This window comes from Pongo pygmaeus, chromosome 9 (genome assembly GCF_028885625.2).
Source record: "Pongo pygmaeus isolate AG05252 chromosome 9, NHGRI_mPonPyg2-v2.0_pri, whole genome shotgun sequence".
NCBI lineage: Eukaryota > Metazoa > Chordata > Mammalia > Primates > Hominidae > Pongo > Pongo pygmaeus.
The window spans coordinates 126,737,373-126,764,936 of NC_072382.2; the positions used below are offsets into that span (position 1 = coordinate 126,737,373).

At 37.4% G+C, this 27,564-nt stretch overlaps 1 protein-coding gene across 27 annotated transcripts in view; it reads left to right on the plus strand.

Annotated features, from left to right (window-relative positions):
* CCDC15 (coiled-coil domain containing 15) overlaps nucleotides 1–27,564 on the plus strand; it is a 95,362-nt gene that overhangs the window by 31,180 nt on the left and 36,618 nt on the right. For 10 of the 27 annotated variants that reach the window (XM_063671544.1, XM_054438849.2, XM_063671557.1 and 7 more), the window contains 8 exons: nucleotides 2,659–2,805; nucleotides 3,044–3,823; nucleotides 6,804–6,923; nucleotides 7,170–7,292; nucleotides 8,286–8,393; nucleotides 8,902–8,976; nucleotides 23,287–23,379; nucleotides 24,533–24,636. In XM_063671544.1, coding sequence (XP_063527614.1) covers nucleotides 2,659–2,805; nucleotides 3,044–3,823; nucleotides 6,804–6,923; nucleotides 7,170–7,292; nucleotides 8,286–8,393; nucleotides 8,902–8,976; nucleotides 23,287–23,379; nucleotides 24,533–24,636 — 1,550 coding nt within the window. The remainder of the gene's footprint in view (nucleotides 1–2,658; nucleotides 2,806–3,043; nucleotides 3,824–6,803; nucleotides 6,924–7,169; nucleotides 7,293–8,285; nucleotides 8,394–8,901; nucleotides 8,977–23,286; nucleotides 23,380–24,532; nucleotides 24,637–27,564) is intronic. The other 17 variants (XM_054438851.2, XM_063671550.1, XM_063671545.1 and 14 more) reach the window with 5 other exon arrangements.

The window sequence follows — 27,564 nt, forward strand, 5'->3', positions numbered from 1 at the left end:
CACCATTGCAGGCAGGGTGTGCTCACACTGGCAGCAGTGGCATGGTGGGGTGCATGCACACTGGTGGGGAAGGGGAGGTGAGGTCTGCCTGCACACACACATGTGAGCAAAATGATGTAGGTGTTGGCTATGGGTGAGTGCATGCTGGAAAAGTGGCATGAGGGAGGACGCAGTGGGGGAAGGGCATAGGCAGGCTCATGCTGGTTGGTGTGGTCTGCTGTGATGGTCAGGCATGGTCTGCCAGCACAGGAGCTATTATGTGGGCCTCTGGGAGGCACCCCGGTGGGCATCTGAGGTTGCACTGCAAGCAGGGCTGGGGCCCTGGGAGAGGCTGGTAGACAGGGGTGCATTCATGTAAAACTGGCCCTGTCTCACGGGCAAGATCGCCCTGCACTGTTCACGTCCGACAGTTCCCCTATGGCTAATGTCTCCTAGGGGAGCAAGGTGGGCCTTGGGGGATGGACAGCCTGACCATGCCCCACTACAGATACTCCTGTACCAAACCCTCTAGGCTTTGCACCGGCTGGAATTCTGCCCCACCACTTCTCTAAGCAGCTCTCACTGCCAGCGCAAGTGTCAGTGGGGGTTGTGCGGTCTCCTGCTGCCAGGATTCCAGAGGTCTGTGGAGTGAGCGGGTCGCTTCTCACTTGTTCAATTCATCCCTTCCTCAGGAGCCACTGGGGGCCAGGAACAAGTCCTGGTGCATGGTAGCCCTCTTCAAGGTTCCCACCTTCCTCCTCTTTTGGCCCAGCATCTGTGTCTTCCCTCTGTCCACTCTTAATGCCTTCCCTCCAAAGATCTGCTAAGAGCGTACCATCTTCCTAATGTTCCAGTCTCTCGGTAGTAGATGTTCCTCCTGGCTGCTTCTAGCCAGCTATCTTGTTTTTGGGATTTGCTCTAGAGCATTTTCTTCACTCCTAAGAGAAACCCTGTATCTCATTCTCTCCTTGCCCTTAACCTCAATCCTAGGCAACTACTAATCTACCTTTTGTCTGTATAGGTTTACCTATTCTGGACATTTCATATGAAAGGAATTATGTGATATATTGTCTTTTGTGACTGTTTTTTTCTCTTTGCATAATGTTTTAAAGTTCATCCACATTGTAGTGGATGTATCAGTACTTCATTCTTTTTATTGCTGAATAATTTATTATATAGATGTACCACATTTGGTTTATCCGTTTATCGGTTAGTAGACTTTGGGGTTCTTTTCACTTCTTGGTGTTTATGAATTATGAACGATTGTGTATGAGCAGTTGTGTACACATTTTTGTGTGGACATTCATTTCTTTTAGGACATTCATTTCTAGGAGTGAACCTGCTGGATCATATAGTAATTCTATGTTTAACATTTCAAAGAATTGCTAAACAGTTTTCCACCAGCAATATGTGAGGGTTCCAATTTCTCTGTATCCTCCAACACTTATTATTGTCCTTCTCTTCTGTTATAGCTATCCTAGTAGATGTGAGTTGGTATCTCACTGTACTTTTTGATTTGTAGTATATTTTCCTGATGACTAATGATCTTCAGTATCTTTTCATGTGCTTGTTGCCCAGTTGTATAACTCTTGTGGATAAAACATCTATGCATGTGCTTTGCCCATTTTTTAATTGGGTTGTCTTTTTATTATCAAATTGTTAAGTGTTTATATAAATTTATACATAATATATATATTATATATATATAAAATATATATATATTCTGGATGCAAATTCCTTATCAGATAGTTGATTTGCAAGTATTTTCTCCCATTCTGTAGACTGTTATCTTACTTGATTAATAGTATTGTTTATGGCATAACATTTTTAAATTAGTCACTTCTTTTTTTCTTATGTTGTTTGTGCTTTTGATGAATTATCTAATAATAATTGATTATCTTGAGATCATGAAGATTTATTCCTATGTGTTCTTTTAAGAATTTTATAGTTTTTAGCTCTTAATTTTAGGTCTGTGATCCATTTTGAGTTAATTTTTATGTATGCTGTAAATAAGTGGTTCATCTTCATTCTTTTGAATATAGGTGTCTAGTTGTCTCAGCATCACCTGTTGAAAACACTATTCTTTCCTCATTGAATTTTCTTGGTATTCTTGTCAAAAATCAATTGACTATAAATGTGAGGGTTTATTTCTGAACTTTCAGTTCTGTTCCATTGTTCTGTATGTGTCAGTATTACAATGTCTTGATTCCTATAACTTTGTGGTAGCTTTTGAAATTGGGAGGAATGAGACCTTCATCTTTGTTCTTCTTTTTCAAGAAAGTGTTTTGCTACTATGGGTTCCTTGCATTTCCATGTGAATTTTATGATTAACTTGTTAATTTCTGCCAAAGAAAAGCCAAGTGGCATTTTGATAGGGAGTGTTGTAAATTTGAGAAATATTACCATCTTACCAATCTTTTCTCTTGATCCATGAACATGTTATGTCTTTCCATTTATTTTGATCATCTGTCATTTCTTTCAATTATCTTTTTAGGTTTCATTATACAATCGTGCACTGTAAACATTGTACAACATTTGACTATGCTGGCCTACAAAAATTATAATAGCAGTGACCTGAAGCCTAGAATTTTATTGCAATCACATTGTTTCTTCCTATAATAGCTACATGGTGTGTGTGTGTGTGTGTGTGTGTGGGTTTTCATTGTTTTTTTTCTTTAGGAACTTGACTATGAGGAACCTGACTATGAGGAATCTTCATCTCTTGTAACTGATGAGAAAGGGAAAGAAGATTTTTTTGGGAGAGGCCAGCAGGACCAGCAGGCTATCCTTTCTGAAGATAAGAACAAACCTTTCAGCAGAGTTCAGGTAAAGCAATAAGAGAAATTAAATTAATTGTGATTTGGACTAGGTATTGCCACTAATGTTGTACTGATTTAGGATTGTAGATTTAGCTTTTGTTAAGTTGGACAAAGATTATAATTTCACATTTTGTTCTAGTAATTTGCTTCACTGCCATATCATTTTGATATTTTGATTATTTTGGAAAACCTAGAGTATTGCTACTAACTCACATTCTGTATTTGGTGTTTGTATTCACTTTTAGAAAGTAAAATTCAAAAATCCATTATTTGTTCTGATGGAAGAGGAAGAACAAAAGCAGTTACATTTTGAGGGCCTTCAGGATATTCTGCCAGAAGCCCAGGATTATTTTCCAGAAGCCCAAGGTGATTTGCTGGAAACCCAGGGTGATTTGACAGGAATCCAGAGTGTTAAGCCAGATACCCAGGCTGTTGAACTGAAGGTTCAGGTTACTGAACCAGAAGGCCAGGCCATTGAGCCAGAAGGCCAGCCTATTAAGACAGAAACTCAGGGTATTATGCTGAAAGCCCAGAGTATTGAGCTAGAAGAAGGGAGTATTGTGTTGAAAACCCAGGATTTTCTACCCACAAATCAGGCTTTTCTAACGAAAAACCAGGATGTTTTACTCAAAGACCACTGTGTTCTCCCTAAAGACCAGAGTATTCTACTCAAATATCAGGACCAGGACTTCCTACCCAGAGACCAGCATGTTCTCCCCAAAGACCAAGATATTCTGCCAAAATATCAGGACCAGGATTTTCTACCTAAAGACCAGAATTTTTCGTTTAGAGACCAGCATGTTCTCCCCAAAGACCCCAATATTCTACCTAAATATCAAGACCAGGATTTTCTACCTAAAGACCAGGACTTTTTATCTAGAGACCAGCATGTTCTCCCCAAAGACTGGAATATTCTACCCAAATGTCGGGACCAGGATTTTCTACCCAGAGACCTGCATGTTCTCTCCAACGACCAGAATATTCTACCCAAATGTCAGGACCAAGATTTTCTACCAAAATATCAGGTAAAATAGAGCAGAAAGGAGATACAAAAAGAAGAAATAAGCTACTTAGGGTTTGAGGAGGGATTTGTAAGGACTGCAAGTATACCTTGGAGATACTGTGGGTTCAGTTCCAGGCCATTGCAATAAAGCAAATATGGGAATAAAGTAAGTCACACAAATTTCTTGGCTTCCCAGTACGTATAAAAGTTATGTTTATATTATACTGTAGTCTATTAGTGTGCAACAGCATAATGCCTAAAAAAAGTACATACCTTAATTTAAAAATACTTTATTGCTAAAAAATGCTTACGATTATCTGAGTCTTCGGCAAGCCATAATCTTTTTGCTGGTGGAGGGTCTTGGCTCAGTGTTGATATCTGCTGACTAATCAGGGTGGTGATTACTGATGTTTGGGGTGGCTGTGGAAGTTACTTAAGACAATGAAGTTTGCCACGTTATTTGACTCTTCCTTTCACGAAAGATTTCTCTGTAGCATGTGATAATGTTTGATAGCATTTGATCTACAGTAGAACTTCTTTCAGAATTGGAATCAATTCCCTCAAACCCTGCCACTGCTTTATCAGCTAAGTCCGTGTAATATTCTAAACCCTTTGTTGTCATTTTAACAATGTTCACAGTAGATTCCATCTCAAGAAAACACTTTCTTTGCTCATCATAAAAAGTAACTCCTTATCCATTTAAGTTTGAACATGAGATTGCAGCAATTCACTCACATCTTCAGGCTCCACTTCTAATTCTAGTTCTCTTGCTGTTTCTACCACATTACAATTACTTCCTTCACTGAAGTCTTGAATGCCTCGAAGTCCATGAGGGTTCAAATCAACTTCTTCCAAACTCCTGTTAAGGTTGATATTTTGACCTCCTCCCATGATTCATGAATGTTCTTAATGGCATCAAGAATGGTGGACCCTTTCCAGAGGGTATCAACTTACTTTGCCTGTATTTATCAGAGGAATCGCTGTCTGTGACAGAAATGTATTTTATAAATAACAAGACTTGAAAGTCAAAATTATTTCTTGATCCACAAACTATAGAATGGATGTTGTGTTAGCAGGCATGAAAAAACAACATTAATCTCCTTGTATATCTTCATCAGAGCTCTTGGGTGACTAGGTGCATTGTCAATGAGGAGTTTAAAAGGCATCTTTATTTTTTTTGGAACAGTTGGTCTCAACAGTAAGTGTAAAATATTCTGTAAAACATGCTGTAAACAGATGTGCTGTCATCTTGGCTTTGTTATTCCCTTCACAAAGCACAAGAAAAGTAGATTTAGTGCCATTCTTAAGGGCCCTAGGACTTTTGGAATGGTAAATGTGCGTTGGCTTCAACTTAAAGTCACCAGCTGCATTAGCCACTAACAAGAGAGTCAGCCTGTCCTTTGAAACTTTGAAGCCAGACATTGACTTTTTCTCTCTAGCTGTGAAACTCCTAGTCATCTTCTTCCAATATGAGGCTGTTTTGTCTACACTGAAAATCTGTTGTCCAGTGTAGCCACCTTCATCAGTGATCTTAGCTAGATCTTCTAGATAACTTGCTGCAACCTCTCATCAGCACTTACTGCTTCACCTTGCCCTTTGATGTTATAGAGACACCTTATTTCCTTAAACCTCATGAACCAACCTCTGCTAACTTCCAACTTTTCTTCTGTAGTTTTTTCACTTCTCTCAGCTGTCATAATATTGAAGAGAGTTATTGAATAATATTGAAGCCTGCTCTGGATCAGGCTTTGGCTTAAGGAGATGTTGTGGCTGGTTTGATCTATCCATACTGCTAAAACATTTTGCATATCAGCAATAAAGCTATTTTGCTTTCTGACTTATGTATTCACTGGCGTAGATTTTAATTTCCTTCAAGAACTTTTCCTTTGCATTCACAACAGGGCTTTTTTGGTACAAGAGGCCTAGCCTTTGGACTGTCTTGGCTTTCAACAGGCCTGTTTCACTAAGCTTAATAATTTCTAGCTGTTGCTTTAAAGTGGGAAACATGTGGTTCTTTCTTTCACTTGAACACTTAGAGGCCATTGTAGGGTTATTAACTGGCCTAATTTCAATATTGTTGTGTCTCAGTGAATAGGGAGGCCTAAGGAGAGGTATGGAGGTGGCCAGGTGGTAGAACAGTAAGAACACACACAACATTTATCAGTTAGGTTTGCTGTCTTATATGAGCATGGTTATGGTGCCCCAAAACAATTAGGATAGTAACATCAAAGATCACTGATCACAGATCACCATACCAGATATAATAGTAATGGAAAAGTCTGAAATATTGTGAAAATTTCCAAAATGTGACACACAGACATTACACGAGCACATGCTGTTGGAAAAGTGACACCAGTGTATTGGCTTGATGTATAATTGCCACAAACCTTCAGTTTGTAAAAAACACAATATCTGCAAAGCATAATAAAAATAGGTATGCTGTATATTGTACCTGATTTGGAGATCCATACTTGGAAAAAATAGTTTCTTGATTGATTTCTCAAAACTCCATTGCTCTTACTAAGTGTTAAAGTATTACCAGCAGCATATTACTCCAAATAAACAATTTGCTGTTTCTTTTCTTTTTATTTAATTTTTAAAATCAACACTCTACCCAGATTTTATGAACAATTTAATTTTTTATTTTTAATCTTCTTCATTAGGAGAAATATTTCTGGCAGCCATTATCTGCTTAGACAGCTGAAAGATGGAAAAAGGAGTGGTCCATAAGTACTCAGCAGTATCTTTCACACAGGTTCCAAGGCCAGCCCTCCACCAGAGATCAGTTAGACTAAAAGGAAGAAGAAAGAGAGCAACAGGAATTAGATTACTTAGGGTTGTGGTTGGACTTTTGTGGAATGGAGTGTAGTTTTTTGTTTTATTCCATAAGGTGCTTAATTATATTCTGATGTTGGTTAACTCCAGAATTCTCACTAAAACCTAAAATCTTAACCTGTCATTCTTAACTGAATAATTGATATGTTGTGTTTGTTCTTTTATAGAATGCAAATCTGAAGCAGCCAACATCCATTTTGATAGGTAGGAGAGGGAGAGAGGCGCTTCCTCTGGATGTCCATCAGGATCTTCTATGCAGGCATCATCAGGCCTCCATCAGAGGCAAGGTAGAAAAGAAAAATGACAGAGACCAACAGGAACTGAATTGTTTAGAGTGTAGTTTGAAGCTTTCAGAGGTTGTTCTCAGCTAAACTTCAGAACTGACAAAAAGTATGAGTTTCTCTTTTATTCCATAATGTTTTATATTATCCTGAAAAAAACTACCCTTTGGCCTTCAATGAAGCCTAGAATATTATTGCCATCATATTAGTCTTACTAGACAATTTATAGTTTATTATTATTTTCTCTTTTAGAAAGTACACTTTAAGGAGCCACACTCTGATATGACAGATGAGAAAGGGAGAGAAGACTTTTCTCTGGCAGACTATCAGTGTTTGCCTCCCAAATCCCAGGACCAGGATGACATCAAAAATCAGGTAGAGCAGAAGAAAAAGATATAAACAGGAAGAAAGTACCCAGGTTTTATAAATCCCAACAACTGGTAATTTAGAATGAGGGATTTTGGAGCTAACCTAAGAATATAGTGGCTTTTTTTTTTTTTTTTTTTTTGATGGAGTCACCCAGGCTGGAGTGCAGTAGCACAATCTTGACTCATTGCAACCTCCGCCTCCCAGGTTCAAACGATTCTCCTGCCTCAGCCTCCCGAGTAGCTGGGATTACAGGCGCGTGCCAGCATGCCCAGCTAATTTTTGTTTTTTTAGTAGAGATGGGGTTTCGACATGTTGGCCAGGCGGGTCTCGAACTCCTGACCTCAGGTGATCTGCCTGCCTCTTCCTCCCAAAGTGCTGGGATTACAGGCGTAAGCCACTGTCCCCGGCCAGAATATAGTATTTTTTATTCCTTCCCACATTAGTGGGAAGATGATCCTAAGTCCTAAGTCCTGTTAGAACAGAGGAACTGCTTCAGGAGCATAGAGTGTTAAACCCTAAACAATTGAGTTCCTCCTGGTCTCTCTCCTTTTTTTTTTTTTTCTCTTCTACTTTGTACTTCAGTGGTACAAAAGACCCTGGTCTAGGGAACTGTATGAGTCAAAATCAATTCTGTGATTTCTGAGGCTGATGTATCACGTTCATATCTTATTCCAGAATCAGTTGACTATTTTAATTTAACAAGATTATTCTTCAACTCTTACCAAAGCCAACAGTATCGCTGCAAGCATAATGCCCCTACGTGAACAATGTAGGAACTAGAAGATACTGAGTTTGTCAGACTATTCTGTCCATGATGGGATTAAGAATTAAGGTCTACATAGTTGAGCTAAAAGTGTAACATCTCCCTCATATCAAAATGTATCAAAATATTTTTACCTGGTTTCATTTCTCTGGAGTTTTCACTGAAGCTTATGATATTATGATTAGCATTACACAATTTTTTTTCTGTTGTTTTTCCTTTAAATCATGTTTCTCAAGCAACCTGCATCTTTTATGAGAGAAGAGAGAGTGAGAGAGGAATTGCCTCTGGACTGTCATCAATATGTTGTACCTAAAATCCAGGACCAAGACTCCCCTAGAGAACAGGTAGAACCGAATACAGTAGGAGGACTGTATACCTTCTAAAAGGGGAACAAGGCTAAATCATATAACATTGAAGCTGAAGCCTGTCAAGCTAGCTTGTTTGTGAAATACATAGAATTAAGGCCTCCAGAATTAAGCTAAGAGTATAATGTTTTTGGTTATTTCAAAATGTGCCAGAATAATCTGGAATTTGCTTTAAAATACTCCTGGAAAAACGTTGGAGAAGAGATAGATAATAAAGCAAAATATTGCTAATTGTTGAATCTGGGTAATTGTTGCATCTTGAGATTCATTATACTTGTTTTTTTCTACTTTGATGCATGTTTGGAAATTTTTATGTTGAAACACACGCACACACACACAAACACACACACACACACACAGCTTTAACTCTGTTCTATTACCCTCACCTAGTGTCATTACTCTGGGATTGTCACTGAAGTCTATAATATTGTCACTAGCCCATCATTTCTGCTTAGACAATCAGTTTTGTATTTTGTTGTTCCTTTAGAACAAGCATATCAAACCACCCTCATCTTTTGAGAAACGGGAGATTGCAAGAGGAAATACTCCTGGAGTGCCATTGGTATGTTTCACATAATATTCAAGATCTAGTCTCTTCTAGAGAAGTAGAGCAGAATATAGGGAGTAAGTAGTAGAGGGTAAATTGGTTTTTTTTGGCTGAAGATTGACAGGGCAATGTAACTACTTCAGGAATTTAGTGTTAAGGTCAGTAATAACGGGCAAAGAATATAATGTTCTTTTGTTCTGTGATGTATCACACCATTCTAACTTATTGAAACTACTTCAGTCTTCTTCACTTGAGCTTTTACCATTGCCACAGGAATGATGATCCTGCTTGGATAACTTATGTTCAGTGTTTATGTTGTCTTTTAGCACAGAGGCTATGAGCAGGCCTCACGTGATATGACAGATGAGAGATGGAGGAAGGAGTTACTTCCAGAGCACCATGGATATATTTTACATGAAATCCAAGATCCAGGCTCTGCCAGAGAGCAGGTAGAACAGGGTGTATTAAAGAGTAAGCAACAGAAAGCAATTTAGAGTTTGAGCTGGGCTTGTCATAGTTTCGTTACCAAAAAAGATCATGATGATCACGTTATCTGTTTTTAAGATTAGCAATAGTATTATTAATATTATTATGAATAACAGCTTACATTCATTGAACACTTACCACAGCCAAAATGGTTTTAGAATTTTATATGAAGTATCTTATTTGATTTTCATAATAACCATAGAAGATAGATACTATTATTATCCTTGGTTTATAGATGAAATTTAAGATTGCTTTGCAGGTAGAGTTAAGATCCAGAATGGTGACAAGAAGTATAATGTCTGCTTTTATGCCATAATATATCAGACTATTCTGACTTATTTAGATTACTTCAGGGCTATCACTGATGCTTACAGTATTATCACTACTGTGATACAACTGCTCACACAATTTGGTAAGTGTTTTTGTATCTTTTAGAACTTATACTTTAGGCAGCAGCTATCTGTTTGGTCAGCTAAAAGATGGCCAGAGGATTTGCTTCTGGGTGGCCATTAGCACCTTTCACCCATGCACCAGAGAGATACTTCCAGCAGACGACAGGTAGAGCACATCACAGGGTATGAGCAGTGGAATTTGGACAAGATTATAGGTACCTACTAAACTGGGAGTGGTCAGGCTGATCAAGAAGCACATTCCTGTTTTATTTCATGCAGTGCAAAGTGTATCCTGTTATTATTATCCTAATCCTAAGATTATTTTAGGTCTCCCATTGAAACCCAGGGTATTTTGGGGAGCATTTATTGTCCATTTGAAAAACTATATTTTATATATATTTTTATAAAAGGTATATCTCTGATGGCCATTGTCTTTTACAGTGTGAGAGGGGAAGAAATGAACAGTTTCTGAGGGCAGGGGTTACGAGGATCTTCCACCCCATGGCCAGTACTAGATCTCCATCAGTAAGCTGGTAGAGCATAAGGCAAGATCACCAAGAAATAAACTAATCAGGTTTGGGCTGGAGCTTGTTAGGTTTCTCTTGCCTAAGCTTTGGGGGCATTGAGTTAAGATCTGTAGTTTTTCAAGAAAATGTTACAACATCCTGGCCTACTAAGATTTTTCCATGGCTTAACTGAAGTTTAGTTTATTAACACTGGAATTTTACCCCTCTGTGCATAATTTTTATTTTCTGATTTTATGTTTTTAAAAACAAAGGCTTACGGCAATCAGCAGTGTTAGGCTGTATGAGAGACTGAAGAGAAATTTTCTCTTGGCCTCTTTAAGAGGGCAGAATTCAAAGGAGGCAAAGAAGCAGAAAATAGAGTTTGGGCTGTGGTTTTCAGGACTGAACTGCAACTCTTGGTGATTTTTAGTTTGGGTCTGTAAGGTTGGCCTAAGGGTATGCTGCTGTGTTTTAATCTACATTGTCATTTATACATCCTGAGCCCTGCCAGGCTCTTTCCTACCTCAGGTCTTTTACATGTGTTGTTTCCTCTTGTCTGGGTAGTCTTCCCTTTTTTCTTCATAAAGTTGGTCCCTTCTTATCCTTCAGGTTTCAGCTTAAATGTCACCTCCTTGGAAAAGGCTATCCTTACCAACCTTATCAAAAATAGATCTCCTTTTTTCTGTTTTTCTCTATCTTTGCATTCCGTTTGTTTCCTTTTCAGTACAAAACAATTTGTAGTTAATTATTAATTTACTTGTTTTCTTATTGTCTAGAGATTTCCCACTAGCTCATAAGCTTCTTGAGAGAGGTATCATACCTGTTTTGTTTACCATTGTATGAACAGCACTTGGCACAGCGGCTAGTACCTAGTAGTCACTCGGTAGATAGGTTTTGAATGTATTAGCCAATCAATCAAACATCTATTGAGCACCTTTTAGGTGTTAGCCATTGTTTAAGTCCTAAATATCAAAGGTGCAGTTGTGAGCAAGACACAACACTCAAATTTCAGACAATCTAAAGAAGAGAGACTGATACATAAACATAATTATGAAGCAGCATAATTAGTGATAGAGGACACATGGGGCATTCACAAAGCACACAAGAGGGGTACTTACTCTGGACTATTCAATTCAGGTTACAGCTTTGGTGATCTGAATCTCTTCTTGTCCTTCTGCTGTTACTATCCCTGGAAATTTTCAACCCTGGAATAGCCTTTTCTCCTTTTTTTTTTTTGAGACAGAGTCTTACTCTGTCACCTAGGCTGGAGTGCAGTTGTGCAATCTCAGCTCACTGCAACCTCTGCCTCCAGGGTTCAAGTGATTCTTGTGCCTCAGCCTCCTGAGTAGCTGGAACTACAGGCATGTGCTACCAAGCCTGGCTAATTTTTGTATTTTTAGTAGAGATGGGGTTTCATCATGTTTGCCATGCTGGTCTCAAACTCCTGACCTCAGGTGACCCTCCCGCCTGAGCCTCCCAAAGGTGCTGGGATTACAGGTGTGAGCCACTGCGCCTGGCCATCTTTTCACCTTTTACGCTGCCAAATAATCCAGACTGTTTGAACAAAACACTTTAGTAGTATAGATTTATATCACATTCATACTTAGGGTTTCCAGTCACAACTGGGTTCCCAGGGCTGCCCAGTGCCCTACACTGACTATTCTAAATCTTAAACACTCCTTAAACTTCTTGCTGTACCCCCATATTCTCAACTTTCCTACGGAAAATAAAAGCTATCACACAATAACTGCCTTAACCATTTACTTTCTGTTTGTTGCTGTTATTACTTATTCCTGCTATCTCAGAGGAAAAGTTTTCTCTTCAAGCCCCACCAGCTAATTCTCTCCTCTTCAAAGTTAATCACTGTCAAGAGTTGTATGCATCCTTTGAGTCCTCTTTATAAGCATTTATATACATGTAAATGTAGACACATTAAAAAATTGTGATAAAATATACATACCATAAAATTTCCCATTTTAATCCTTTTTAAGTATACAGTTCAGTGGTGTTAAGTACACTCACATTGTTGTGCAACCATCACCACCATCCATCTCCAGAGTTTTTTTCCATCTTGTAAAACTGAGACCATATACACGTTAAACAGTAATTTCTCAGTCTCTTCTCCCCATGTCCCTGGCAACCACTATTCTACTTTCTGTCTTCATGAATTTGATTACTCTCGGTACCTCATATGAGTGAAATCATACGGTATTTGCCCTTTTGTGCTTGCCTTATTTCACTTAGCATAATGCTATGGCATATTATAGGAGTTACTTCCTTTTTAAGGCTGAATAGTATTCCACTGAATGTATATACAACATTTTGATTATCCATTTATCCATTGACTGTTCCACAATCAGTTTTCTCTGTTCTAGACCTTCCTGTACAGTATGAATCCTGTTGTGTAAGGTTCCTTTTGCTCAGCATGATGTTTCTGAGATTCATTCATGTTGCTGCATCAATAATGTGTTCTTTGCATTGCTGTATAGCATTCTGTTATTTGAATATATCACAGTTTGTTTATTCAATCTCCTATTGATGGACATCTGGGTTGTTTCCTGTTTGTAGCTATTTGGTACTGGGAATGGGGTGCTGCTACAACAAATATCGAAAAAATGTGGAAATGGCTAAAAAAATGGGTAATGGATAGAGGTGAAGAATTTTGAGGCCCATGACAGAGAAAGCCTGTATCATTTTTTAAATTATTGTTATATTTTGAAACAGACTGTCACTCAGTTGCCCAGGCTGGATTGCAATAGTACAATCATAGCTCACTGAAGCCTCAAATGGGTGGCTCAAGTGATCCTCCTGCCTCAGCCTCCTAAGTAGCTAGGACTAGAGGTTGTGCTACCCATGCTTGGCTAATGTTTATATTTTTGTAGAGACAGGGTCTTGCTGTGATGCCTACTCTGGTCTTGAGCTCCTGGCCTCAAGTGATCCTCCTGCCTCAGCCTCCCAAAGTGTTAGGATTGCAGGTGTGAGCCACTGCTCCTGGCCATCATTTTAGAGAATATCTTCATTGTTATAAGCAAAATATTGGTGGAAATGTCTACATTAAAGATACTGCCAGCTGGGCATGGTGGCTCGTGCCTATAATCCCAGCACTTTGGGAGGCTGAGGTGAATGGATCACTTGAGACCAGGAGTTTGAGACCAGACTGGCCAACAAGGTGAAACCCTGTTTCTACTAAAAATATAAAAATTAGCCAGGCATGGTGGCATGCACCTGTAATCGCAGCTACAAGGGTGGCTGGGGCGCAAGAATCACTTGAACCCGGGAGGCGGAGGTTGCAGTGAGCCGAGAGCGCACCACCACACTCCAGCCTGGGCGACAAGAGCAAAACTCTGTCTCATAAATAAATAAATAAATAAATAAACAAACAAACTGCCAGTGAAGCTCAAGGAGATGAGGAACATGTTATTGGAAACTGGGGGAAAGGTAATCCTTGTTATTTAGTGGTAGGAAGCTTAGCCAAATTGTGTCCTACGGTTGTATGGAAGGCATAACTTCTAAGCAATGAACTTGGAAATTTAGCTGAGATTTGCAAGCAAAGTGCTAAAGGTACAGTGTGGTTTCTTCTTGTCGCTCCCCAGAGAGGCTGCCAGGGTCTGTCTGGAATCCCTCTCTCAATGTTGTGGACTAGAAATTATTCAGGCAGTAAACTGGGACAACTGTAGTGCTGACCACATTTGTTTACTGTCTGTGAGAAATAATTATCCTGTGCTTCCTTATAGCCAGTGTTTAAAAACCATTGTTGTATAGATTTTTGTTTTTTCAGTCTTCAGGCAGGAAGATAAACTCCATTCTATTATTGCATTGTGGCTTCAAGCAGAAGTCTCTTTATTTAAATATTACTTAATTTCATTCTAATTGACCTATTACCTTTTTGGCTCTATCTCTTCATATTATCTTATAATAGTTGCTCTGAGGATTACAATATACATACCAAACCTTTCACAGTCTACTTTGAGTTAATAGTTTACCACATTAAGTAAATGTAGAAGCTTTATAATCAGGTAGGTCCTTTTCCCCTTTCCCCTTTGTGTTATAATTGTCATAGGTGTTCCATCTATCTACACTGAAAACTCCATTTTTTTGCCTTCAATAATCATACATGTTTTTGTGAAAAACTTGAGAGAGTCTCTACTTTTTTTTTTTTTTTTTTTTTTTGGAGACAGAGTCTCACTCTGTCGCCTAGGCGGGAGTGCAGTGGTATGATCTCAGCTTACTGCAACCTCTGCTTCCCTGGGTTCAAGCGATTCTCCTGCCTCAGCCTCCTGAGTACCTGGGATTACAGGTGCATACCACTATGCCTGGATAATTTTTGTATTTTTAGTAGAGAAGGGGTTCCGCCATGTTAGTTAGGCTGGTCTCAAACTCCTGACCTCATGATCCGCCTGCCTCAGCCTCTCAAAGTGCTGGGATTACAGGCATGAACCATTGCGCCTGGCCGAGAGTCTCTAATTATTGATTCTTTTTGTTGCTTGTCTTTCATTCCTGAAGTTTCAAATTCCTCCCTGGTATCATTTTCCAGCTAACTTTCTTTACCTTTTCTTGTAGTGCAGGTCTTGTAGCAATGCATTTGCTTAATCTTCTTTCATCTGAGAATATCTCTTTTGTCATCAGTCCTAAAATATATTTTTACAGGATATAGATTTCTGGGTTGACAGTTCTTTTCTTTCAGCACGTTAAAAATATTTTTCCACTGTCTTCTTGTTTCCAGTCTTCGATAGCATATTTGTAATTATTTGAGTCATTGTTCTTCTATATATAATATGTCTGTTTTTTCTGGCTACTTTCAAAACTCTTGTTATTTTTTGGTTTCCAGCAGTTTAATTATGATGTGTCTGGGCATAATGTTTTTTACTTTATCCCATCTCAGGTATGATGAACATTTTCAATCTGTAAATCTATATCTTTGACCAAATTTGGGAAGTTTTTTGCCATTATGTCTTCAAATTTTTTTATGTACCAATTATTTTCTCCTTTCCTTCTGCAACTCCAGTGACACAAATGTTAGACCTTTTGATATTGTCCCACAGATGCATCATCGACATGATGTTCATTTTTATTTTTAGTGTTATTTTTTCTCTTTGTTCTTCACAGTGGATCATTTGTATTGATCCAATAGATTCAAGTTCACTGACTTTTTTTTCATTCTTCTATTGAGTCTATCCAGTGAAATTTTGATTTCACATATTGTGTTTTTCTGTCTCTAAAATTTGGATCTGTAGTTTTTTTAATAGTTTTTATTTTTGTGGTGAGAACTTCTGTATTTTCATTCACTTCAATTGGGTTTGCCTTTACCTCATAGATAAAGTATTAATCACTGCTTTAAAAGTTTTGTCTGTTAATTCAACATCCGGGTCACCATGGAGTTGGGATCTGTTTATTATCTTTACCCCTCAAAATTGGTCACATCTTCCTGCTTTCTTCTATGTCAACTAATTTTAATTTGCATCCTAGACTTTTTTTTTTTTTTTTTTTTTTTTTTGAGATGGAGTCTTGCTCTGTCACCCAGGCTGGCATGACCTTGGCTCACTGCAACCTCTGCTTCCTGAGTACAAGTGAGTCTCGTGTCTCAGCCTCCCTAGTAGCTGGGATTACAGGCACCCACCACCATGCCTGGCTAATTTTTTTTATTTTTAGTGGAGACGGAGTTTCACCATGTTGGCCAGGCCAGTCTTGAACTCCTGACCTCAAGTAATCCACCTGCCTTGGCCTCCCAAAGTGCTGGGATTACAGGCATGAGCCACCATGCCAGGCTAATATTTCTAATATTGTATTTTGAGACTCTGGTTTCTGTTAAAATCCTCTAAAGAATATTATCTTTTGTTTGTTTGTTTGTTCTAGCAGGCAGCCTGGTTAAATCCCAACTGTAAGTGACCTCTCCTATGCACCGTGGCTCCAATGTTAGTTTAGTTTCAAAGCTTTCATTATGCTCCTATAGATCTGTCCCATGCATGCACGATTCAACAGGGATTCGGAGATAAACGCCAGTTCACACACAGAATTAAGGGGTCCACTTTCTAGCTCACTTCTCTCTAGGTTACCCCCTGTGCTCTCCAGATCCCCTGTGCTACATTTCTCAGAGGTCTTAGTTACAATCAATGAGAGCAAGAGAGAGAGCCCATACTGTGCTTCGTCGTTGGCCAGTACTGGCAGTGCAGTTTTCTTTATTGAAAACAGAAAGTAATTTCATTTTTATTGTAGAGAAGATAAACACATATGAAAAAGATAACCACAAATTTTAGAGATATTTCACATTAACATTTTCCTGTATAGATTTTCAGACTTTTAGAGTCACAAAACAAATAAATAACTTCTAAAATAATAATAGCTTTATTGATATTTACAGTTTATTCTTGTCATTCATAGTAGTTGTGTTATATAAAGTTGTTACAAACACTGAATCAGGAAATACTGAATTTTTGCTCCTAGGGGAGATACTGGGGGTAGATTCCTGCAAGCCTCTGGTCATACCATTTTTGTCAACTAATCAATACATAACCTTATTTTATATATATATTTCTCTTTAAAACACCTTATTTAATATATATGGTTGATCTATTAACATGAACTCACAGCCAACAGCACTGTAACTCATGCTGGAATGAAGCTTATCTAACACACATATTTTTTCCATAAGGTACACCACTGCCTTTTTGTGCTTAGTAATAATAGATAGTACTTCAGCTATGCATGGTGACCATTTTAACAGTGAAATCACCAACATAGAACACAAAAATGCAAAAACTTGGCACCAAATAGACTGCAAAAAGAACACTTGTTTACAGTATGAGAGCTGAAACAAAAAGGCAGAGTATCACCTTGGTCAGCCTCAGTTGGCAACATGCATATTGGATGAATCAAATTTTTCACAGCTCTGTGCATGTCTGCAAAGGCCTGCAGAAGCACCATAAGTACTGGGATTACACATAAATTTTAGTGAACAGGCAAATTTGCAAATACGGAATATGCAAATAATGAATGACTATAATTCACATATACAATTGACCTATTTAAAGTATACAGTATTTTTAGTATTTACAGGGTTGTGCAAAAATCACAGGTTGTGTTTGTGGCATTAACCACAATCAATCTGAGAACATTTTCATCACCCCTTAAAAGTCCTGTACCACGCCACTTTTCCCTTTATCCCCTCCTCCAGTCCTGTGCAACCACTAAGCTATTTTCTGTCTTTACAGATTTGCCTATTCTGGGTAGTCTATATAAAGGAGACCATGAAAGATGTGGCCTTTTGTGACTTGCTTCTTTTACTTAGCATGTGTTTTCAAAGTCCATTGATGTAGGATTTAGCAGTACTTTGTTCCTATTCATTGCTGAAAAATATTCCATTTTGTGCATATAGCACATTTTATCAATTCATCTATTGATGGAAGTTTGGCTTATTTCTTCTTGGCTGTTAGGAATAATACTACTGTGAACAATTGTGTACAAGTTTTTTTTTGTGGGCATATTTTTCACTTCTCTTGGGTGTATTATATACCTCATAGTGGAATTGGTGGAACGTATGATAACTGTGCTTAACCTTTTGAGGACCTGCCAAACTGATTTTTCCAAAGTGGCTGCACCATTTTTCATTCCCACCAGCGGTATATGAGGGCTCAAATTTCTCCATATCCTCACCAACACTTGTTATTATCTGTATTTTTAATTATTGCCATCCAAGTGGGTGTGAAGTAGCATCTCACTGTACTTTTGATTTGTATTTTCCTGATACCTAATGATGTTGAACACCTTTTCATGTGCTTACTGACCATTTGTATATCTTGTTTGGAGAACTGTTAGATGCTTTGCCCATTTTGTAATTGGGTTATTTGCATTATGATTATTGAGTATGAGAATTCATAATATGTTCCACATACAAGAACCTTATCAGATACATATGATTTGCAAATGTTCTTCTGTTCTGTGGGTTGCCTTTCACTTTCTTGATGGTTTCCTCTGCAGCACAAAAGTTTTTAATTTTGATAAAGTCCAATGTCTACTTTTTGTTTCATGGTTTGTGCTTTTATTGTCATATCTAAGAACCCATTACCTAAGCCAAAATCACAAAGATTGACTCCTATGCGTTCTTCTGAGTCTTATAGTATTAGCTCTTATATTTAGGCCTATGATTTATTTTGAGTAAATTTTTGTGTATAGTGTTAGGGAGCGGTCCAGCTTCATTCATTTGCATGTGGATACCTTGTGTCCCAGAATCATTTGTTAAAAAGACGTTTATTTTTCAATTGAATTGTCTTGGCACTCTTATTGAAAATCAACTCATTATAAATGTAAGAGTTTATTTCTGAACTCTCACTTTTTAAAAAAATTTTATTATTATTATACTTTAAGTTTTAGGGTACATGTGCACAGTGTGCAGGTTAGTTACATATGTATACATGTGCCATGCTGGTGTGCTGCACCCATCAACTCGTCATTTAGCATTAGGTATATCTCCTAATGCTATCCCTCCCCCCTCCCCCCCACCCCACAACAGTCCCCAGAGTGTGATGTTCCCCTTCCTGTGTCCATGTGTTCTCATTGTTCAATTCCCACCTATGAGTGAGAACATGCGGTGTTTGGTTTTTTGTCCTTGTGATAGTTTACTGAGAATGATGATTTCCAATTTCGTCCATGTCCCTACAAAGGACATGAACTTATCATTTTTTATGGCTGCATAGTATTCCATGGTGTATATGTGCCTCATTTTCTTAATCCAGTCTATCATTGTTGGACATTTGGGTTGGTTCCAAGTCTTTGCTGTTGTGAATAGTGCTGCAATAAACATACGTGTGCATGTGTCTTTATAGCAGCATGATTGATAGTCCTTTGGGTATATACCCAGTAATGGGATGGCTGGGTCAAATGGTATTTCTAGTTCTAGATCCCTGAGGAATCGCCACACTGACTTCCACAATGGTTGAACTAGTTTACAGTCCCACCAGCAGTGTAAAAGTGTTCCTATTTCTCCACATCCTCTCCAGCACCTGGTGTTTCCTGACTTTTTAATGATTGCCATTCTAACTGGTGTGAGATGGTATCTCATTGTGGTTTTGGTTTGCATTTCTCTGATGGCCAGTGATGGTGAGCATTTTTTCATGTGTTTTTTGGCTGCATAAATGTCTTCTTTTGAGAAGTGTCTGTTCATATCCTTCACCCACTTTTTGATGGGATTGTTTGTTTTTTTCTTGTAAATTTGTTTGAGTTCATTGTAGATTCTGGATATTAGCCCTTTGTCAGATGAGTAGGTTGCAAAAATTTTCTCCCGTTTTGTAGGTTGCCTGTTCACTCTGATGGTAGTTTCTTTTGCTGTGCAGAAGCTCTTTAGTTTAATTAGATCCCATTTGTCAATTTTGGCTTTTGTTGCCATTGCTTTTGGTGTTTTAGACATGAAGTCCTTGCCCATGCCTATGTCCTGAATGGTATTGCCTAGGTTTTCTTCTAGGGTTTTTATGGTTTTAGGTCTAACGTTTAAGTCTTTAATCCATCTTGAATTAATTTTTGTATAAGGTGTAAGGAAGAGATCCAGTTTCAGCTTTCTACATATGGCTAGCCAGTTTTCCCAGCAGCATTTATTAAATAGGGAATCCTTTCCCCATTGCTTGTTTTTCTCAGGTTTGTCAAAGATCAGATAGTTGTAGATACGCGGCGTGATTTCTGAGGGCTCTGTTCTGCTCCATTGATCTATATCTCTGTTTTGGTACCAGTACCATGCTGTTTTGGTTACTGTAGCCTTGTAGTATAGTTTGAAGTCAGGTAGCGTAATGCCTCCGGCTTTGTTCTTTTGGCTTAGGATTGACTTGGCGATGCGGGCTCTTTTTTGGTTCCATATGAACTTTAAAGTAGTTTTTTCCAATTCTCTGAAGAAAGTCATTGGTAGCTTGATGGGGATGGCATTGAATCTATAAATTACCTTGGGCAGTATGGCCGTTTTCATGATATTGATTCTTCCTACCCATGAGCATGGAATGTTCTTCCATATGTTTGTATCCTCTTTTATTTCATTGAGCAGTGGTTTGTAGTTCTTCTTGAAGAGTTCCTTCACATCCCTTGTAAGTTGGATTCCTAGGTATTTTATTCTCTTTGAAGCAATTGTGAATGGGAGTTCACTCATGATTTGGCTCTCTGTTTGTCTGTTGTTGGTGTATAAGAATGCTTGTGATTTTTGTACATTGATTTTGTATCCTGAGACTTTGCTGAAGTTACTTATGAGCTTAGGAGATTTTGGGCTGAGACGATGGGGTTTTCTCGATATACAATCATGTCGTCTGCAAACAGGGACAATTTGACTTCCTCTTTTCCTAATTGAATACCCATTATTTCCTTCTCCTGCCTAATTGCCCTGGCCAGAACTTCCAACACTATGTTGAATAGGAGTGGTGAGAGAGGGCATCCCTGTCTTGTGCCAGTTTTGAAAGGGAATGCTTCCAGTTTTTGCCCATTCAGTATGATATTGGCTGTGGGTTTGTCATAGATAGCTCTTAATATTTTGAGATACGTCCCATCAATACCTAATTTATTGAGAGTTTTTAGCATGAAGTGTTGTTGAATTTTGTCAAAGGCCTTTTCTGCATCTGTTGAGATAATCATGTGGTTTTTGTCTTTGGTTCTGTTTATATGCTGGATTACATTTATTGATTTGGGTATATTGAACCAGCCTTGCATCCCAGGGATGAAGCCCACTTGATCATGGTGGATAAGCTTTTTGATGTGCTGCTGGATTCGGTTTGTCAGTATTTTATTGAGGATTTTTGCATCAATGTTCATCAAGGATATTGGTGTAAAATTCTCTTTTTTGGTTGTGTCTCTGCCCAGCTTTGGTATCAGGATGATGCTGGCCTCATAAAATGAGTTAGGGAGGATTCCCTCTTTCGCTATTGATTGGAATAGTTTCAGAAGGAATGGTACCAGTTCCTCCTTGTACCTCTGGTAGAATTCGGCTGTGAATCCATCTGGTCCTGGACTCTTTTTGGTTGGTAAGCTATTGATTATTGCCACAATTTCAGAGCCTGTTATTGGTCTATTCAGAGATTCAACTTCTTCCTGATTTAGTCTTGGTTTATCCATTTCTTCTAGATTTTCTAGTTTATTTGCGTAGAGGTGTTTGTAGTATTCTCTCATGGTAGTTTGTATTTCTGTGGGATCAGTGGTGATATCCCCTTTATCATTTTTTATTGCATCTATTTGATTCTTCTCTCTTTTCTTCTTTATTAGTCTTGCTAGCGGTCTATCAATTTTTGTTGATCCTTTCAGAAAACCAGCTCCTGGATTCATTAATTTTTTGAAGGGTTTTTTGTGTCTCTATTTCCTTCAGTTCTGCTCTGATTTTAGTTATTTCTTGCCTTCTGCTAGCTTTTGAATGTGTTTGCTCTTGCTTTTCTAGTTCTTTTAATTGTGATATTAGGGTGTCAATTTTGGATCTTTCCTGCTTTCTCTTGTGGGCATTTAGTGCTATAAATTTCCCTCTACACACTGCTTTGAATGTGTCCCAGAGATTCTGGTACGTTGTGTCTTTGTTCTCGTTGGTTTCAAAGAACATCTTTATTTCTGCCTTCATTTCGTTATGTACACAGTAGTCATTCAGGAGCAGGTTGTTCAGTTTCCATGTAGTTGAGCGGTTTTGAGTGAGTTTGTTAATCCTGAGTTCTAGTTTGATTGCCCTGTGGTCTGAGAGGCAGTTTGTTATAATTTCTGTTCTTTTACATTTGCTGAAGAGAGCTTTACTTCCAACTATGTGGTCAATTTTGGAATAGGTGTGGTGTGGTGCTGAGAAAAATGTATATTCTGTTGATTTGGGGTGGTGAACTCTCACTTTTATTCCATTGACCTATAGCATATCTATCCTTGTATTAGTACAATTTGTCTTGATTATTATATCTTTGTAGTAAGTTTTGGTGTTAGGAAGAGTGAGTCCCCTAACTTTGTTCTTTTTCAAGACTGTCTTAGCTATTCTGGGTCCCTTGCATTTTCACAAGAATTTTAGGATCATCTTGTCAATTTCTGCCAAGAATCAACTGACATTTTGATGGAGATTTATTAAATTATCGATTTGGGGAATGCTGCCATCTTAACAGTATTGGGTCCTCCAGTCCATAAACATGGGATGTCTTTCCATTATATAGGTCATCTTTCATTTTTTAAAAACAATGTTTTATATGTTTCAGAGTATAAAATTCACACTTCCTCTCTTAAATTTCTAAGTGTTTTATTCTTTTTGAAGATACTGTAAATGTAATTTTTTTCTTAATTTACTTTCTAGATTGTTCTTTACAAGTATAGAAATACAATTGATTTTTGTATATTGATCATGTATGCTGCAACCTTGTTGAAAGATAAATAACTCTTAAGAGATGAAATAATTTTAAACTTTTTATTTCTAAAAGTTGGAGATCATTATTTGACCCATATAATGTCCAAGTGGATATACCAAGTTATGTTACAAGGCTTTCCCAGTGAACATGGGTGGAAATTAGCCTGTTTCCTCCATGCCATTCCAGTTGATTGATATAATATTTTCTCTGGACTCATGCCCACTAAGAGGGTTGCATAAATTCAAAGTGATCATATATAGAATTGAAATATTAAGGAATCTGGCTATTTATCCTATATTCTATTCCAAGTGCACTCATGACAGTGATTTCAAGTGACCACTTTAAAAGAATTTTCATTCTGAACATTTTAATTTTTTGTTTATTCATATTTTTGACCTGAACCCTTTTCTTCAATTTATTATTTTATGTTTGGTTAATTCCTTCTGAAACGGCTTCCTTTCATTCTTTTTTGATTTTATTCTTTATATTTACTTTTTTTTTCCCCTCTTCATCCAGTTGAGCCCAAGTTTGCAAAAGAAAAGAATAGATAAAAATATCAAAATGGTTCATGGGGTATTTTTTGGTAATTTTGTCACTTAGTGTGACTGGACCTTCTAACAGGCTTATGATGGATATCAATCAGGATTGAGCACTGAATTCCAAGCTCCACTGGCATTTCAGTCTGGCGTAGATAAAGAAGAAGATAAGAAAGAGGTATGTAATGATACTGCTTTTGGACCCCAATATTTCTACTATGATAGTATTAATGTATGAGAAGTTGGAAACAATTTGTTGTGTCCTAATACATAAAAGAGCTAATACCACAAATATCATAAATAAAATAAAAGTTGCTTGACTCATTATAATGTGTTGAATTTCTTTTCCAAGCTCCTATGAGTTAGGGTACATTGATGTGAAATCAATTATTTGATACTAATAAATTTCTCTGGCTAAGGTATATTTGCCACTGTAACTTATTTAAAGGAAGATAATTACTTTATGGCTTTCTTTTTTTTTTTCCTCTTTTCAATCTAAAGTTAGTTTAAACCAATAGTTCTTAACCCTGGCCATGCACCAGAATCAGATGGGGAGCTTTTTTCAAAATACAAATATGCGTAGATCTAAACCAGATATACCAAATCAGTATCTGAAAACGGAGGTTTAGGGCATTTTTGTTTTTTAAAAATACCACTGGTGATTCTGATGCATCCTCAGTATTAAGAGCTACTATTTAGACCTTCAATAATTTTTACCAAAAAGCCCTGCACTTCTTTGGTATATACATAGACATGCTTTTTGCTCATTGAATAGCTTGTGTATTTAAAAGAGTGTATATAAATCCAGAGGTATGAACAGATCACACACAGTCTGGTAGCACTTGCTTTTATTCTACTTGTTTCATTTATGAGTCTGAGGCTTTAGTATACCTCAGCCCTTCTACCCTCCTCTGTGCCATGTTAGGCTAGGCTTAGAGTATGCTTTTGTGATACTGTTTTAATTTTGAAAAGTTAAAGTAACTATTGGTTCTGTTATGAAATATCTTCTACATTCTTTCTGTGGCCCTGCTTTTATGGTACTTACTACTTGGGAACACAGAGTAAATATTTCAGAGTAACAGAGTAAATACTTTCTCTGGTTTGCCTATTAACATATAATAGCTATGTGCTTGAAAATATAAAATTCTTGTGTGTGTGACATCCTGAGTGACCATAGACAGGAGGAAATTAAAGAATTAATCCCATGTAACTTCTATATCATCTATTTTTGTTTGCTTTCGTTTGTTTTTGTCTATGGTATAAGAATATTTTTCTTCCTTGGAAATTCCTCTGAAAGCAGAATCTTAGTAATTTTAACTTCTTTCCTTTAGCGTCAAAAGCAGTACCTGAGACATAGACGAATTTTCATGGATATTGAGAGAGAACAAGTAAGAGAACAACAAAGGCAAAAAGAACAAAAGAAGAAAATTGAAAGGTAAGTTATTTGATCCACCTGTGAGCCTTAAATTGCCAATTAAGATGTTTTTGGAAGATGAACTTTATAAAAAGGTAATGGTTTTGCCCTCTGATCCATATTGAAAACAGCTATTTTTGATCTGGGTGAAGTACTGGAAGATGGTGAACAGCTATGGTTTAGTTTTTTGGTTCGATTTTCTATTAGACTTGATTTTTTTAGAGCAATTTTAGGCTCACAGCAAAATTGAGCAGAAAGTACAGAGAGTATACTCTCTGCCCCACAAATGCGTAGCCTCTCCTACTGTCACTATCCTGCACCATAGTGGTACAATTTATTAGAATTGATGAACCTACATTGATACATTATTATTACCCAAAGTCCATAGTTTACATTAGGGTTCACCTTTGGTGTTAGGCATTCTGTGGGTTTTGACAAATACATAACATCATGTGTCTACCATTATGGTATTAGACAAAGTGCTTTCACTTCCCTAAAATCCTCTGTGCTCTACCTATTCCTCCCTCTTTACACCCTATCCTGTGGTAACCACTGAACTCTCTACTGTCTCCATGGTTTTGCCTTTTCCAGAATGTCATATAGTTGGAATCATACAGTATGTATGTAACCTTTTCAGACTGGCTTTTTATACTTAGAAATATGCATGTACGTTTCCTCTAGTGCTTTTTTATGGCTTGATAGCTCACTTATTTTTAGCACTGAATAATATCCCATTATCTGAATGTATCACAGTTTAGTTATTCATTCACCTACTGAAGGACATATTATTTGCTGCCAGTATTTAGCAATTATGAATAAAGCTACTTTAAAATCTGTGTACAAGTTTTTGTAAGGGCATACATTTTTAGCTCATTTGAGTAAATAACGAGTATGATTGCTGGATCATATGGTAAAAATATATTTAGCTTTATAAGACACTACCAAACTGTTTTCCAAAGTGGCTATACCATTTTGCATTCCCACTAGCAAGGAATGAGAGTTCCTGTTGCTTGACATCCTTGCCAGCATTTGGTGGTGTTAGTATTTTGGATTTTGGCCATTCTAGTAGGTGTGTAGTAGTATCTCATTGTTTTAGTTTTCACTTCCCTAATGACATATAATATGGAGCACCTTTTCACATGCTTATTTGTCATCTGTATATCTTCTTTGGTGATATGTCTGTTCATTTTTCTTCTTATTGTTGAATTTTAAGAATTCTTTATATATTTTGAATAACAGTTCTTTATCAGTCTTTTGTAAACATTTTTTCCCCAGTCTGTAGCATGTCTTCTCATCTGTTGACAGTATCTTTTGCAGAGCAAAATGAGGTCTGCCTAATCAATTCTTTCTTTCATGCATTGTACCTTTGGTGTTATGTATAAAAAAAGTCGCTGCCATACCCAAAGTCACTCCTTATTTTCTCCTGTGTTACCTTCTAGGAGTTTTGTAGTTTTGCATTTTACATTTTTCTCTATGATCCATTTTGTTAATTTTTGTGAGAGGTGTAAGATCTGTGTTTAGAGTCAATTTTTTTTGCATGTGGATGTCCAGTTGTTCCAGCACCATTTGTTGAAAAGACCATCTTTTATTAATCATATTGCCTATGCTCTTTTGTTAAAAATCAGTTGACTGCATTTATGTGGTTCTGTTTTTTGGACTCGGTTCTCTGTTCTGTTCCATTGATCTCTTTGTTCTGTTCCATTGATCTATTTGTCTATTCTTTTGCCATACTACACTGTCTTGATTATTGTAGCTTTACTTACATATTTTTATTGATACATAATAATTGGACACATTTATGGGATACATGTAATTTTTTGATACCATGCAATGTATATGATCAAATATATGATGTATAATGATCAAATCAGAGTAATTAGGATATCTGTCTTCTCAAACATTATGATTTCTTTGTGTTGGGAACATTTCAAATCTTCTAGCTGTTTTGAAATATACAATAAATTATTGTTAACTAGAGTCACCCTACTGTGCTACCAATAAGTAGAATTTATTCTGCCTATCTAACTGTATGTTTATACCCATTAGCCCATTCTTCATCCCCACCTCCCTTCCCACCCTCTGGTTAACTATCATTCTACTTTCTGCCTCTACGGGATCAGCTTTTTTAGCTCCCACATGTGAGTGAGAACATGCGATGTTTGTCTTTCTGTGCCTGGCTTATTTGATTTAACATAATGACTTCCAGTTCCATCTGTGTTGCAGCAAATGACAGGATTTCATTCTTTTTTATGGCCGAATAATATTCCATTGTGTATATATACTACATTTTCTTTGCATCCCTCTGTTGAAGACACTTAAGTTGATTCAATATCTTGACAATTGTGAATGGTGCCACAGTAAACATGGGGGTACAGGTATCCCTTTGATACACTGATTTCTTTTCCTTTGAATAAATACCCAGTAGTGGAGTTGCTGGATCATCTGGAAGTTCTGTTTTTAGGTTTTTTTTTTTTTTTTTTTTTTAGAAATCTCCATACTGTTTTCCATAATTTCTGTATTAATTTACATTCCCACCAACAGTGTATAAGAGTTCCCTTTTCTCTATATCCTCACCAGCTTTTGTTACTTTTTGTTGTTTTGATAATTGCCATTTTAACTGTGGTGAGATGATATCTCATTGTGGGTAAGTTCAGTTGATCCGCAGGCACCCGGATGACAAGCATGAGTGCCTGCAGTGGCGGCAGTGGGTGAGGCAGGCCTGTCCTCAGGCCCTTTGGTTCTATACCTGGGTGCTGGTGACAGTGGGTGTGGCATGTAGCTTTATAATAAGTCTTGAAGTCAGGTAATTTCAGTCTTTCAACTTTGTTTTTCTTTTTTAATGTTGTGTTGGCTTTACCTCTCTACATAAACTTTAAATAAGTTTGTCAATATCCACAAAATAACTTGTTGAGATTTTTACTGAGATTGCAGTTAATGTATATATCAAGT